Source organism: Blennius ocellaris (genome assembly GCF_963422515.1).
Source record: "Blennius ocellaris genome assembly, chromosome: 8".
Classification (NCBI taxonomy): domain Eukaryota; kingdom Metazoa; phylum Chordata; class Actinopteri; order Blenniiformes; family Blenniidae; genus Blennius; species Blennius ocellaris.
The window spans coordinates 22,582,073-22,598,196 of NC_137657.1; the positions used below are offsets into that span (position 1 = coordinate 22,582,073).

General features: G+C 39.3%; 1 protein-coding gene across 3 annotated transcripts in view; it reads right to left on the reverse strand.

Annotated features, from left to right (window-relative positions):
• col14a1a (collagen, type XIV, alpha 1a) overlaps positions 1-16,124 on the reverse strand; it is a 144,597-nt gene that overhangs the window by 45,877 nt on the left and 82,596 nt on the right. For all 3 annotated transcript variants that reach the window (XM_080501030.1, XM_080501029.1, XM_080501028.1), the window contains 6 exons: positions 12,937-13,080; positions 11,986-12,150; positions 11,776-11,814; positions 11,464-11,602; positions 8,060-8,202; positions 6,761-6,870 (listed from right to left, as the gene is read on the reverse strand). In XM_080501030.1, the coding sequence (XP_080357156.1) occupies positions 6,761-6,870; positions 8,060-8,202; positions 11,464-11,602; positions 11,776-11,814; positions 11,986-12,150; positions 12,937-13,080 (740 nt within the window). The remainder of the gene's footprint in view (positions 1-6,760; positions 6,871-8,059; positions 8,203-11,463; positions 11,603-11,775; positions 11,815-11,985; positions 12,151-12,936; positions 13,081-16,124) is intronic.

Sequence of the window (16,124 nt, forward strand, 5' to 3'; positions counted from 1 at the left end):
TGCACACTTCGCTGCTCATGATGAGTGTGTGTGTGCGTTATGTGTGTGTGTGTGTGCGTTGTGTGTGTGTGTGTGTGTGTGTGTGTGTGTGTGTGTGTGTGTGTGTGTGTGTGTGTGTGTGTGTGTGTGTGTGTGTGTGTGTGTGTGTGTGTGTGTGTGTGTGTGTGTGTGTGTGTGCGTGTGTTGCACTTTCATGATATGAAAGATGATGGAAATCCTCAGAGGTGCAGACATTTTACCAGCATTTTGTGCCATTTAGTGGTTTCAGTTAAGATTAGTGGTTGGGGAGTGAATAAAGAGCACGAAAATATTTACGTTGTATGAACGCATAGATTTCCCTGTGTTGGTATGTGTTAATGCCAGTCCCACTCCAGAGAACCAAGTCTCTCTGTTTTCTGCAGCAGTAGTGACTCAGTGTGATTTTCTAGACGTTTCTTCATAACAAGCAGTGATTGAAATCGTCCTCTGATCTTTCACTTTGCCTGCAGGAAATCTGAATAAGCACACCAGCACACCAGCACACCAGCAGCACACCAGCAGCTTTATTGGTAAAAAAGTATTTTTTTGGTTACTTTATTTGCAGAAAGTGACACATTTTGCTTTATTAAATTGTTTCACAAGAATGTTTTTTTTAATACTATATAAAACAGCCTGATCAACATGAATTTCTGAAAGGTTTGGACGATATGAAAGATGTAATAAACAAAAAAACCAAAACAGGATGTAATGACTGAAAATCAATTAAACACATACATATCAGACATGGAGGTTAGACAATTTATCACTTTATGAATAAAGTTGAAAGCAGCCACGCAGCTCAAAACAGTTAGGACAGGTATAACAAAAACGGTGGTGCTCTGGGGTATTAAAAACATCAAGAGGAGCATTTTTTTGTGTTTTTTTGGGTGGCTCAACATAGCTCATAGGAGTTTGTGTGTGTGTGTGTGTGTGTGTGTGTGTGTGTGTGTGTGTGTGTGTGTGTGTGTGTGTGTGTGTGTGTGTGTGTGTGTGTGTGTGTGTGTGTGTGTGTGTGTGTGTGTGTGTGTGTGTCCGGCACACTTGTGTAAGGTATAAAACACTGTCAATAAGATCATTGATCCTGATTTTCCTGTTGACTGTGTGCACTTTGTGTAATAACTCTGTGTTCCACGGAGAACAGTAACAATATGCGATCATGGTTTTTTGTTGGTTTGTTTTTTGTAATTTATTACTTTGTATACTCTATTGCAGTTTAGAGAGTCTCTGTATAGTGGAGATTTTATTTGCATTTTATATGTTATATTTATGTGAATTGTGGTACTTTTTTAATAGTGTTTTTAATTTACAAGACGAGCACATTCTTTTTGCCGTTTTTATATCCCTTCTCTGTGTTTCTGTTCCATATCTATATTTTTGTACCTTCATAAATCACTCTTTATTTGTACGGCTGGCTATAAGGGTACACATACAGTGGCATTTTTGTATGTTACTGTTTTGGAACCTGTGCAGATGGCAATACTAATGTAATCTAATCTGATGGATTTTTGGCCTGTCCCTGTTATCACCAAGGGTCAGATGAATCTTTTGTCCTGAAGAACGCAGTACATGCAAAATACAAGACTAAAGATTAGGCTGATTATGCAAAGAAGAAATCGTAAGTGAACACAAACCAGAAATGCTGCTTTTTTTCTCGAAGTTCAATCAAGAAAACCCGGAGCTGTTGAGCAGCGAGGATTTTACATCAGACAAGAATGAAATGACATTCTTCTCACAAAAATGATTTAATTGGTTCCCTCACTTTCCAGATGTTTGTAGACAGTTGAAACAAGAAGAGGAGGACACTACGCAATGGTAAAAATTGGCGCTGTCCCAAATGTTTGGAAAATACAATTTTTCATGGAGTTGCTGAAACACAATGTTTCCATGTCATGTGAATGGCACCATCTTACAACAAGTCTATTTCCACTTATATACGAGCCCATTGTACTTAGTACAAAAAAAAATTGAAAACAATAATGAAAGGGTTTTTCATGTTTGTTTAGTCATGAAAAGGTGACATTGGAGCAGATTTTCTGCAAAAGTGTTTCTCTCTTTGGAAACTGGAGAAGCAACAAGGCCGACATGAGGCAAGCCCTCAAAATAATTAAGATTAATTAGCCAATGTAAGAAAAGAAAAGAAAAGAAAAGAAAAGAAAAGAAAAGAAAAGAAAAGAAAAGAAAAGAAAAACAAAAGCCCCAGTGACAAAAAGTGAGGTCGAAATAGAACCAGTATAATGCTTTCTGCCTTTTGCTGTTCCTGGCAGGTCAGTTGGCCGGCCCAAGCCGTCCACAGTTAATACTACTGCCAGCACAAGCTAAATTATCCCAATGCTGTTCCTTCCTTTCTCTCTCACACGCACACACAGATAAACATTCACACTCCTCTGTTTTCTACTCCTGCTGCTGTCCTAAGCATCAGTCGTATCTTTCAGCAATATAAAGAACCTCATTCGTTTGTATCTCTTTGTCAACAGATGGCTTTATTTTTGTCTCGATCTGAATTTTCATTTCTCAGACAAAAGACAAACGGCTGTTCCTCTGTCGGACTGACAGTACCACATTATCTGTGCACACAGGATTTTGTAGTAATCTCACAGCTTTAATAACTGCTCTGTGCTACCTTGATATCAAAAAGCCCGTGCCGCCGAGCTATCAATATTAATGTTTAAAAGAAAGGGAGAGACTGAATGAACACGTTCAATTTATCTCACCTCTCAGAATAAAGTAAGGCCTCTACAATGATGAAACTGGAAAAGTGACACACACACACATGCACGCTTACATACCTGCATGCAGTTTTTGTAACACTGTGAGATAATATGGGATGAAGAAGAGGAGGCTATCAGTATTTCTGCTGATGCAGATGTTTCTGACTGGCATTTGAACCGTGTGTGCGTGTGTGTGTGTGTGTGTGTGTGTGTGTGTGTGTGTGTGTGTGTGTGTGTGTGTGTGTGTGTGTGTGTGCCCGCAGGCTTAAATCATGTATGACTGTTTCTTTTAGCATTTAATTCATGTGTGCATCGTTCGTTCTCTTTGAACTTGTGTACAGTGTGTGTGTGTGTGTGTGTGTGTGTGTGTGTGTGTGTGTGTGTGTGTGTGTGTGTGTGTGTGTGTGTGTGTGTGTGTGTGCGTGTGTGTGTGTGTGTGCGTGTGTGTGTGTGTGTGTTCTTTTCCTATGTCCTGCAGTCAGCGCTTTATAAACCATCAAATCTCATTTAATTGCTAATCCACCAAAAACAAACTGGTCACTTTCACTTAAAAGAAATCCCTTCAGTTCACTGGGTCTCTGTTTCTCCGTTAAGCTCAGAAAAGAACCACGCCTTAGGAACGGTTGTAAAAAATAAGTATTTCAAACAAAAGTTGGATTCCAGATGAAGATGTGTCTGGTGTTTCATGACTAACTTTACAGCTGTCATGTGCATTTTTTACTCGTGAGTAACAAAACAGGTCAAAGAAGAAACTCTACATCCACAACAACTGGAAACTATTTCAGGCGTTTTCCTTAAAATAGAAACTGAATATGATATAAATAAACACTTTGGTATAATTCACGGGGGGATTAAAGTTAGAATGCTCCTCAAATGATCCTAAAGATTGGATTTAGGCTCATCCACGCATATTTTCATAAAGCTTATTGATTCTGTATTTCCGAACAGTTTGAATGCGAGCATTGGCCTGTATGAGAAACCAAAATTGACAATCCTCAATGTTGACAATGAGATGATAAACCAACCAAGCATTACACTTTGAAAATAATATAAATATTACCAGAACAAAAAATAACAACTCTTGGCCTGTTGACAGATGACACTTCAGCAGAGATGCTGTTGTCATGGTGACAATCTTTTCCTCAGCTGGCATCCCACAACTTTATTTTATGGACTTTATTATAAGATATTATGTCTTAGAATAATTTCTGAACTGATCATCTGGAGCATAGTATCTGTAGTATGTGCACCCTGATAAACTGGCGCAAAAGATCGATTATACTGAGTCACACACACACACACACGTTTACAGACAGGTAAAGTCTTAGTTGCTGAGGCGTGAGTGAATAATGTCATTTCTTCACACTATCCCAAGTGGCTCATTAACAACAACAGAAAGTGTCTGTGAGCTTCTGTGCTGTATTTCCACTCTTCTGCGCTGTAAATTATCTTCCCCTTAAATAATAAGACTGGAGAAGAACAGCAGCTGGTAAAACCCCCTCTGAGATAGCGTAAAAGACTAATATCATGAAAATACACCAGACACCAGACAAAACTCCAATCACATTAGACGGTGTTGACATTTTTGCAGCTATCTGGCTTAATAATCAGGAAATCAGATGTCACCACTGTAATATTTTATCAGCCACAAAACCTCTACCTCAGCTTTCCCTTTTTAGAAACGATCTAGGCTTCCGTCGTCCCCCAAACAGACATTAGTTCAAAACTGCAGCGTTTTTTTCTCATTATCTATTTCTTCTTCTTGGCGAAAGCTATCAGTTTTCCTAGATCCGTCGTAAAAATCACATATATATTTAGAAATCGACAAAAATTTAAATCACATCATTGATTAATTGTATGACAAAAGTGTTTTTTGGACAACTTTAAATAATACTCATAAGTTTTAAAGTTGAGGTATTTAATTATTGCAGAAAACACACAAATAAAGTTCAAATCTGGAGAATAATAAGGGTCTTAGCACCATGTGAGATAACTTTCACTTCTCCTTTCTCCATCTGCATTTCCAGTCTTAAAATCATCACTGTTATGTCTATTTGTTTTCTGTTCTCCTTTCCCCTTCCTTCACCTCTCTCTCTGCTCTGCCTCACTCAGTTTGTGTGCATGTGTGAGACAAATCCTTCTGGGTGTTTCCGTGCGAGGCGTCTTCATATGGTAATCCCTTTATAACAGACACACAAACATGCCCACGCTCACAGACACTCCCTCTTATTCACTTGTCATCCTGTCTAATCGGAGACGAACACTTCCTCTGGTCGGGTAGCTCCCTGCATCTGGTCCCTCAATGAATATTGTCGTGTTCGCCATCAGAAAGACAAAATAACAATGGAGGAGACAAAAGACGCAGGGGATGATGGACAGCTACTCCCTGACATTTTGAAAATTGAGATAAAGAAAGATGATGTGTTGGTGGGCTGCGGTTGGTTTGTATTTGGCAGGAATCCACAGTGGATCTGCACAACAGCAGTTCCGCAGAAAGACTGTCCACAAACAATGTGCCTTGGACGACATTAATTTTCAAGTTACATTCCCATCCATTTATCAAGGCAGTGTTTTCAAATTTAACATAACAATGCGTACAGATTACCATTTCAATCAGCTCAGTGGAAGCAAATACATTGAAGTTTAGTTAAGAACAGGTCTGTGAAGAACTGATTGGCATTCTGCAAGTTGTTGTTTTCATTTCATGTCAGCTCGCGTTGAAATTTCATGCCAAAATCTTTTGCAATACGCATTAGTCATTTACGAGGCCTATTGAGGCCAAATCAATGTCATTATTTATTCTGTGGAGGCATTTGCATCACTGTTTAATCTATAATCATTTTTGTTTTTCCTCAAAACACTTTCTCCTCTCAAGTGAGCAGAAAATTGTCTTCTGTTGAGGGAATATCGTCAAAGTTTGCCATTTTCATTCAGTCAGGCTAATTTGACACAACATCATTTCCATAAGAACATTTGGCTATAATCCCAGTCATCGAGGTAAACGTGAAAAGTCTATGTCTGTAAATGAGTTGGGAGGACAAACAATGTTGTCTCTGCTGGGAACAGTCATCAGAAAGTCGCAGACCTCAGCGCAACAACAAAAACAGGTTTTCACCTTTTATAATCATTTCGACACAGCATGTCCTAACTTTTAGGACAATCAAATACAGTACACATAGAACGAGCTCTGCTGGACGGATTACACCTTTGCTGTTTATGTTCATGAAAGAGATTGACCAGTGAGATGTCTTTAACGGTGATAAAATCAGTCCCACTCTGTGCGCTCCACTGGTTTAAAAAATAAACTAAAATGAGGTGAGGGGGAAGAGCAGGAGGAGGAGGGAGGCTACAGACACACAAACACACACTCTCCAAAGGAGTACTGACAGATCAAGAGAAAAATCCCAGCCCAGAAGCGACTGGATAAACACCAAATAAACTCTACAAAACCTTAACCATCAAGATATTATATATGACTCATTTTTCTTGTCTCCTTTGCACCTTATGTAACTTTCAAAAACACTTCCAATTGGAACATTAATCTAAACTACCATGTAAAATGTGCTGCTGTGGCCATCATGTATAACTTAATTCTACACTGCATTACATGACTGACACTAATTCACCAAAGATACGATTACAACATTTATACATGTCCATTATATATTTCTCACTTCACTTAACGTCAAACAGCCAGAAGTATGGTTATATTACATCCCTGTCCTCTCTCTCTCTACCTTCCTGCAGAATCTTTGACACTAAAACTCTGCAGAGAGCGGATTAGGTAACAGTCTGATGTCCACTTGTTATTTGTTTCCCTCTCTCTCACTTTGTTCTGTTCTGTAGTAATTGTGAATGTGATTGTCTGTCATCTGTGTTTGCCCTGTGATGGACTCACGACATGTGTAGGGTAACTGTGTGCCCTGCTTTTCACGCGCTGTAAGCTGGGATCAGCTCCAACCCCGAGTTGAACAAAGCAGTATCGGAAAAGGATGGATGGATGAACTGTAAGCACACACTTCTGAAAGCCTGACCTTGTGGAAGCTGCCATGGAAGACTTTTCTTATTTCTGTTCCTTCAAAGGTAACGGTCTGGAAATCTCCTTTGTAGTCGTAGTTGAAGAACGTCAGCGTCTTTCCAGAGTCTGTTGGGGGGCAGAGACAGTGATGAGGCAGGAGAGAAAAGTTTGACGTTTTCTCATCCTGTAAAAAACTTCAGGCAATCTCCTGTCTAACAGCTTGTCATTAGAGGTCATATACCAAGTCCTACCATGCTTCATTTAAAAAATTTTTATAAAAAAATTCAATAGTGTAATACAATATGAAGAATGTGAAACAGATTAATGAAGGAAGTGATCTGTCATTGCCATTGACTGACTCTAACAACTTCTGATTCAACACAATAATATTTTTTATTATTGTAGCATTTTCCTAAATCTCTAACAGAGCATCACAAGTACAGAAAGAGTTTGGCACTTCTACGTCCTGGATGAATATCAATAATATATAATGTAACAACATATTGATGTCGCAGAAAGGCCATGTGATTGTCAACAATGAGTGACGATACAGCAAGGCCAAATATGTCCGAATTTTCCTCTCCTCAGTGCTCAGGTGTACTGAGGCAGAGAGGGAAAGCGGAGTTTTCAGAAAAAAATTTTTCCCGAACAACATCCGTTATCTGCTCCTGGGAGTCCCCAAATCATCGAGGCCAGATGGTATTACTCTCTATGCCGCAGGTCAGGGGTTGGCCCTGGTCCTCCTCCAAGTCAGTGATGTCCAAAACGCCTCTGAAGGATGACGCCTGAACCGAGTTCACCTGCTGTGCCGTGTTTATGTGGCGTCACTTATCACAGTCTCACACAAACTCTGCACTACAGTAAATCTGAAGGCAGGGTTACTGGTGTCGTCCCATCTGTTTTGGCTCTATATCAAAGTGTGATCTTTCCCCTCGAAGTGTGAAGCATCAGAAGATCAGATGCTGTGGATTTAAGATCTTGGCTCTCATTGTACCGAAAGTCAGTCCGGTTCAATAAGGATTTAAAGAAAATACAGACGTTTCACAAAAATGATTCAATTTATTGAGGAGTCTTAGCAATAAATGAGGTGAGAAGATCATTAGATAGAAGCAGTAAAATTGGCTTCTTTGTGCTGTGCGAGGGAAGGGAACAGAAGCTAAAACTCTCTGTCTCAGAGAAGCAATCTTGTGTTCAGAAGTTAAAAGGTTCAAATCCCACTGCTGACAGGCGACCACTGTAAACTAATGTTCATCAAACTGTTTTATGAGGCAATCAAAAATAAAGGAAAGAATAAGTACAAGAGATTCAAACTCACTGTCAAGGATTAGTCCCACCAATGGCTCGTTGTCCTTGTTTAGGATTTCCCACAATGCAAAGGGTTCCTGAGGTGTTTCAGGAAGTAGGCGGAGCATCATTGAAATGGTGTAGTCAGAAGGTAAACCTTCGGGATGAAGGTACCTGGTGCCCACATGAAAGAACAGACACACACAGACATACGTATACACTCAGTTTAGCTGTGTAATGAACGCAGGCATCACCGAGCCCTGTTTAAAAAAAAAGGCCATTGTCTCCTTTCAGATGTTTTTGGCTTTCAGCAGCCTCAGACTGACTTGGAGTGCCGACACTTTTTGATCACACAGCCATGTCTTTTTTTTTTGTGGAGCTGCCTTCAAGCACTTCAGGTTCAGAATTTCTCAGCTCCAGGTTTTCAGGGTGCTCGTCAGTGTCACATCTCACAAACCGAACAATCAGGGAAAGTGAAGGTAAAACCTGCTGACAATACAAACTGGAATAAAAGCTGCTACAATGACAAAGTCACAAAAAAGAGAGACATTTTGGGGGCACGAGTGAAGCCGCTAAATGCTCCTCTTTAGTATATAGAGGAGGCTTGGATTTTTTTTTTTTTGTACACCTTATTTTTCTCATGTACTCACTGCACTGTGGTTTTCAAGCCTAAACAGGATGAAGCGCTCTTGAAATATACAAGGTGAACTCCTAATGAAATCCTATCTCCCCCACATTTAATTTGCATTGTAATATTTCCAAAACTACAACTTAATTCACCAGCTACTTTTATCCAAAGCGACGTACATCTGAGATCTGACATGAGCTTCTCGAGGACAAGTATGGTTAAGTGGTTTTCTGAAGGTTCTGAAGAGTCTCTGCCAGGCTCGCTCTACTCAAACTAAACACTGCTGAAATACATTTTTAAGGGAATTACAAGAGCTGTACAACTTTAAAAAAGAAAAAAATATGCAGTGGCTCCACATCATTAAAAATGTTTGATTTTGTAATGGTTGCCATTGTTTTAATCTAATTGAATCCAGTGTGTGCGTGTGTGTGTGTGTGTGTGTGTGTGCGCGCGCGTGCGTGCGTGCGCGTGTGTATATAGTCCCAGCTCCAGATGTCTGTCTGTCATTATTCTAATTTCCAGAGCTATCAAGTCAACTGTAATTTTCAACAGACATCACATCCAGTGTCTTTCAAGCCAGTAACACCATCAGACAGAAACTGGTACATCCCCTTGACTGCTCACACCACACTCACACAATTTGGTGTATGCTGTACAATGCAGCCAAGAATGCAATAACAATTATATTAGTCAAACTAAACAGCTATTGAACACACCTATGGCCCAACACAGGAGGACTAGCTCCTCTGCTCCAGACTGTTTATTCACACCACAAAGAACAGCTGCACTGCTTTGAAGACAGAAATGTTAACATTCTGGATGTAGAAGGCAGCTGGTTGAGAGAGAGGTAAAAGAAACCATCTCTGTGGAAAAGCCTTCTCTTAACAAAGGAGGTGTTTTATGTCACAATCTCTCCACTATTTACAACATTGAATTTTCTTCTCTGCCAACAAAACTCAATAATCTTCAAGGGATCATGGTCAATCACAAATGACATCCTTGGAACCCTGTGCGACCACATGGAAAGTCGTTAAAGTCGACAATAGAGTGTCAGGAGCAACGCCCAGGGTCCTATAGTCCACCCACAGAGTTTAAATACCTGAGCTCCCAGCCATTTAGCTACACCTAATCTCTTCCATAGCATATGAACAAGTCCAGTGAACCCGATTCAATGCACATTGAGATTTCAAAATTTCAAAATTCCTTTAATGATAAATGTAACACCTATAAATGCATTCCATTATTGCATTGCAGCTTGAGTTAATGCATGATTCAAAGGAAAGAAAAAGGGTCAAATACTGCTGTCTTTCAGGGCCTTTCTTGTTGAGAGCAATTTTGACGAGTAGTGTTTGTGGTGTGTGTTCTAAACCGAGACCTTATGAGTTGTATGGCAAAGATAAGAAAAAAGGAGACGGAGGACATCTGTGACACACGGGCTTTAAATTTGGCTCCCGGCGGTTCTCTATTAGTTTGACACAACAATAGCTTTCGTTGGCTCAACTACTAAACCATTCAAGGACCCCATGCAAGCTGATGGCTGATGATTCAAAGTCTTTTAGTGTTTGTGTATCACTGACCACTGACAGCGCCCCCTCCCCATGTCCCGGGGAGGAAGGGAGAGACACTTTTCAAGCAAAGACGAGATAAACAGTAGTGTAAACTTAGAGTAGCTGCTTGAAATGCGAATGTTTTCAGAAATAGAAGTCTTAATTATACTGACAGATTCTGTGTAGGAGGAAACTGCTCACTGATGTTGTAGATGTTACTAATAAAGTAAATAACATTACTTAGATTGACGAATCGCCCTGCAGTTGAAATGTTTTTCTTAATAATAATAATTTATGATAATATCATGTGTCCATATTGCTCCACAATTCCTTTGATTGAATTATTTTTATGTTCTTGTTTATGCTTAATGTTGTTCCCAGAATCTCTGCAAATCACAACGACACATGGAAAAAAAAATCCTTCTGGCTTTCAGCTTAACCAACCATTGAACATTCAACAATATAAATATATATCCACAATATAAACTACAGATACATATTTTGCTATCATCCATTATTGTTAGCTTGTTCCCACTACAATATTTGAATCTAATCATAATAGGTTATTGTGTTATACTCATGGTTCATTCTGCCCGCACAGTGGAGCAGTGGTTAGTGCTCTCACTTCACAACGAGACAGTTCTGAGGCCAAATACTGCCTACTCTGGTTTCCCGCTAAAATCCACAGACATAGATGTGAGGTTAATTGGTGACCCTGAATTTCCTCTGTGTGTGGATGTGGGTGTCTGACTCCCAGTATTTGTCTTGTGATGAACTGGCGACCTGTTCAGGGTTTTCCTGCCCTCACCCAGTTAGTTGGGATTGGCTCCATCACTCCACTACCCAGAACAAGATAAAAGCGCTATAAAGAAAATGAATGATTTTATTGCATTTCCAAAGTAGCATATTCTTGTTAAACCTTCAGAAAAATGTTTTAGTTGCTTTAAAAAAATAGGTCTTGCAAAAATATACTGCAGATCAAAACTGCAGCTTTGTGTTGATTTAAGAACCACAGGAGCTAAGTGTTTAGTTGTCTCTGCGCCACAGCTGCATAGAGAACACCTTTGTCAAGAACGTTATGTGCAATGTTGATTTTATGCACATTGGCTGACAATTTTTCCTGCATGGGACAAATAGGCTGAGTTTTATTGGCTGATCAGGGACTTGTTGCTTATTTGCTGCTCAACTACAAGAAAACAACTTTGTAACAGAAGTCATTTTACCATGAGCTGTACACAATGTTTTTGTTTGTAGACTCACTTTGTAGGCTGTGACACAAGGGCGTCGCGGTGCAACCTGTAACAGGGGAAGCTGTTGAACGAGCCCGGCTCCATAGAAACTCCGGGAATGGTGCTGTACTCTTTCTCAACTAGGCCGAACTTCTCCATCATTCGGAAACCTGAAGCAGAACCATTACCATCACCACTGTCTGTGTAATCACTGCCATCATAATCATTATCTACACCATTAAGGGCCGTCATTATCGTATTGTGGTCATCATTATTTACTTCCAGGGGTTAAACAAGGTGAACAGACCTTGTGACTATTGTTCCTGTCTTTTGAATCTCTTACCTGCCATTGTGTTACCGCTCATCAAAACAGAGGGACAAGCTAAGAAGACAAAACATAAAGAAGTTAATCATCCTTGTTATCTTAAATCCTCTCTCTTTTCTCTCCTCCCGAGCTACAAAAATCTTCTCTCTGTCTCTATTACTCAGTCTGCCTTCAACTCATTTTCCTCCTGATCTCTCTCTATTTAAACATGAAGGTGGTGTGACTCACTGGCAGTGGCAGCTTCACAGACGAAGGTAATGAGCTGTTCCTCTATTTTCTTCACAGCATCCAAATCATCGACGAAAAAGACGTGTCTGTCACTGGGTTTACTGGCGATATTCACCAGCTCGCCGTAGTCGGCATCCGCAAAGCCGATGGCAAAGATAATATAGCCTGAGAATTGAAAGATTTAATGCAAGGTTACATTCAGTTGATTCAGAAATCTAACAAAATTATTTCACAGTTATTTTTTAACAGTTTTTATAATCTGAAAATCTGATTAAAAAATTAACATGGAATTGAGCAGTAGCTCTCAACTTGCAGTCTATGACCGCATTTAGAGATTACACCTCTAAGTCTGGTTTCTGCAAAGGTTTCTCCCTGTTGGGGGGAGTTTTTCCTTTCCACAGTCGCAAACACACCTGCTTGCTCATGTGGATATGTTGGGCTTTTCTATTTTCCCTATAAAAGCAAATTGGAATGACTGTAATGTATTTAAAAATGTCTTTCTTTTAATAAAAAAAAAAGAGAGAGATTACAGGTGCCAACAATGGAATCAACATGAAAACCATAAAAATAAACTTTTTTTTTAAGAATCTAGAGCAGAGCTGGGTCGATTCAGCTGTAAAGCTCTGCTGTTGTATATTACTGAGTGAGTTAGTGTCTCCCAGAGATTGGATTCACTGTAATGTTTTGGCAAATCAGATCTGAAAGTATTTCCATAGCCTTCCTTAAAGACAATCAGAGGAGCGTTAACAAAATGTTTGGGAACCGCTGGGTTAAAGCATCAGGGAACTGCCGAGGAGAACAACATCTGCCTTCTAAATTTGTAAATACGAAACGAACACACATGCTTCGTGTCAGGAAACCAGACTTTACAGCCTGTCTCACTAAATTATTGTTTCCGAGTATTTTCTGAGCTTTGACAAATTGTTTGTGTGAGGTTAATAGAAAACACACCTTCCATCTGCATCTCTTTTGACACTTTGTTGACATCATCTTGCGAGCGTCCGTCAGTCAGAACCACCAGGACTTTTGGCACACCTCTTCTAGCTCCTGTCTCCGAAGTGAAAATAGACTCCTTAACATGCTTGATGGCTCGACCTAGGAAGAAACAAAATATATCCAAGTTGGTTTTCAGTCAGTTCAGAGAAAGTGTAACATCAACTTGATGCTGAAATTATAGAAACATATTGAAGATGCCTACTTTGGGCAACATTTATAATGATTAGTGTATTTCCAGTTTGGTGATATTATGATATTGCACGACATGGACATAAGTACACTAAACGTACCACTGTCACTCTGATGTTTTTGCTCATGACAGAGCCAATTGCTAACCCAGTTAATTCCACCATAACCAGTCTCCTTTCTCTGTGGTTACTTGCCACTGACTTAGCAAAGACCAGTGACGTGCAGTGAGGGTAGGCAGTACCTACCCAAAGCTGAATTGAAATGAATGAAATATTCATTTTGATTATTTGTTTTAATTATAATATAATGATAATTCATTTTAGAATTTCCGGTAGCTTACACTACACTTTGTGCTTTTCATAGCCCAAAATGATTCAACACCGCTATTTCCTGGTATGGCAGAAAGGCTGCACAATTCACTCACTCCTGTGCTGTTTTACTGTGAAGGCCACACCCTCTCCTGAAGACCACACCCCCTGAAGGCCACAACCCCCTGAAGGCCACACCCTCTCCTGACGGCCACACCCTCCCCTGAAGGTAGATTGATATGCTGCCTTTGGACGTAACTGTGCTATGCTAAATGCTATATGTACGTTCACAATGCATTCGTGAATTGATACAGCGCTGCTACACTCTCTCACTAGTTAGCGGGTTAACAAGCAGGATAACAGCGCCAGAAATGGTAAAGACATTTTCACAACTTTCTTTGTCTTTTAAAAGATGGGAAACAAACACCAGAGCTACCAGACCTTCAGCAAAGGAAAGGTCAGGAAACTGTTACTACATACTTTCACATCCATTTGGCGAGCAGACATGCCGAAAAAGTGGTTTCAGCACCGCAGACAGCGCTGCTGTTGGAGTTGCTTTCATTTTTTCTGTGTTTCCAATATAAACAACAGATATGCTGTCATGTTATAAGCAATATATCTTGTTGAGAGACTATGGAGACTGCTATTGAATAATTGTTTCACTATTTCTTTAATGGTGTTTTACGACTTTGATTTTGTTAGATTAACACTTGCCAGCCAAAACACATTGTAGCGTCATGGAGCTGAATGCTGCAATGCATCATGGGAGTTGGGTTGGGTTGCTTCAAATGTCTTTATTTGGGGTTATAATAGGCATGTCCGTGCTGGTAATGATTGTGTTGTGTTTTTGTTGATTAATTTGTATGGTTTGTTGATCTAGTTTGGTTTAGTTTAATATGTGGAAATTGAAACAAAGGAGTGAAGAGGGTCATGTCGTCCTGCCATGGTGTTCCTGTGTTGTGTGTCAAAATAAATACCTCTGCTGGTTGCAGTAAGAAGGAAGGGAAGAGTATATTATCATATGTTAATCCTACGTGTCGTTATAAAAACAATACAGTATATAACTGTCACTGATATTGACATCGAATTCCCTGCCTACCCATTCCTGATGCATGCGATTGTCTATTGAGAGAGGATTAGCTCTCTCCTCTGCAGATTAGAATTTTTAAAGTGCCTTCAAAACAATAGATCCCCTTCCGCTAGATCTTACTGTGCTAAAAATAATCAGTTCCCACAAATATATTGTTTTGAACTGTAAAAAGACAACAATTGTGAGAGGAACCAAATAACAGCGTTAATGGGATTATGATTTTCAGACATACCCTTCCCTCTTTAATACCATCTTAGATGAACTAATGCCTATCGTGAAAGAAAACCAACATACAGTACATCAGGACGACATGAGCCCAGCTTTGGTCTGCCTTAACCAACTTTGCTATGTGTTTATTGTCACTGTTGTTGAATCATCTAATACTATGCCGTAGTGTCTTCTTTCTAAATTCTCGTATCCATTGCAAGCATTTCCAAATAAATAAACATCCACATAGAATGCACTGTTTTTAGGATTCTTAGTTTAAACAAAACCTTGGGTAAATTAGTTTTTTTTGCAAAAGCCTCTTTGAATAAGCTCAGTTGTAAAATTACACGGAATTGCAAAGACTCATTTTTGACCAGCTGCTTCTCAACTGAATATGGATCTTTTGGACCCTGTAAAAATAATACGTTTTACACAAAATGTATGTTTTTTTTTAATTGAAAATGCACTGAAGCTTGTATATTAATTTGGCAAAAATGAAAAGGACAACCCAGAAAATCAGCTGAAAGCCCAAAGCTACTTCAACATAACACACATCTCGTAAAACCAACTTCTGGATGTTTTTATGTCTTCAGTACCAAACTTAGTGGATGTATAGGTGTCTTGAATTACTCTCCCAAATCCTCTCTTATCATGAAGGTGAATGTGTGTGACCTTTGCTATCATTTTAATGTACTTGCTAATTAAAAAACATGTATTCTTTATTATTCCAGTGGCATTAATAAAATACATTACTGAGCTCATAATTATTACATGACAAAGAGTGACCTGAAAGCAGCAATCAGTTTTTGGCTGAGTGCTTATTAGCATTTTTTAAAAATGCCAGAAAACTGAGTCGAGAGCATTTCAAGAAGACCTGAATACAGAGATGAGACAAATGCAGAGATGTGGCAGTTTAGTCTGCAGCAGTCTGCTGGAAAGTTAAAGTTACATGGACTTTTGACAGAGTACAGGTTGATCAGCTGCTAATGGACTTAATCAGTCATTTAAATCTGTCTAGACGGCGCTAAAAAGATTTTAAGACCTACCTGGAATAAAGCTGAGTTTTTTGCATGCCCATCCGTAAATTTAAAGATGATTTATATGCACAAGTGTGCATCAGGCTATTTAACAAATTAAGTTTAAAATGAAACACAAAACATTTACATCCTCAGCGAAATTAAATCGAACATATTCCTTGCTTCCTTCCTTATTCCTTTTACTGTTATATCTCATCGTTACATTTCTACTTTTTGCTGTGCGCTGATATGAAATTGACTTCTGATGGATCAAGTTAGATCAGATGATGATGCTCACACTTTTCTAGGGAGCAAAAAGAAACTCACAAGGAA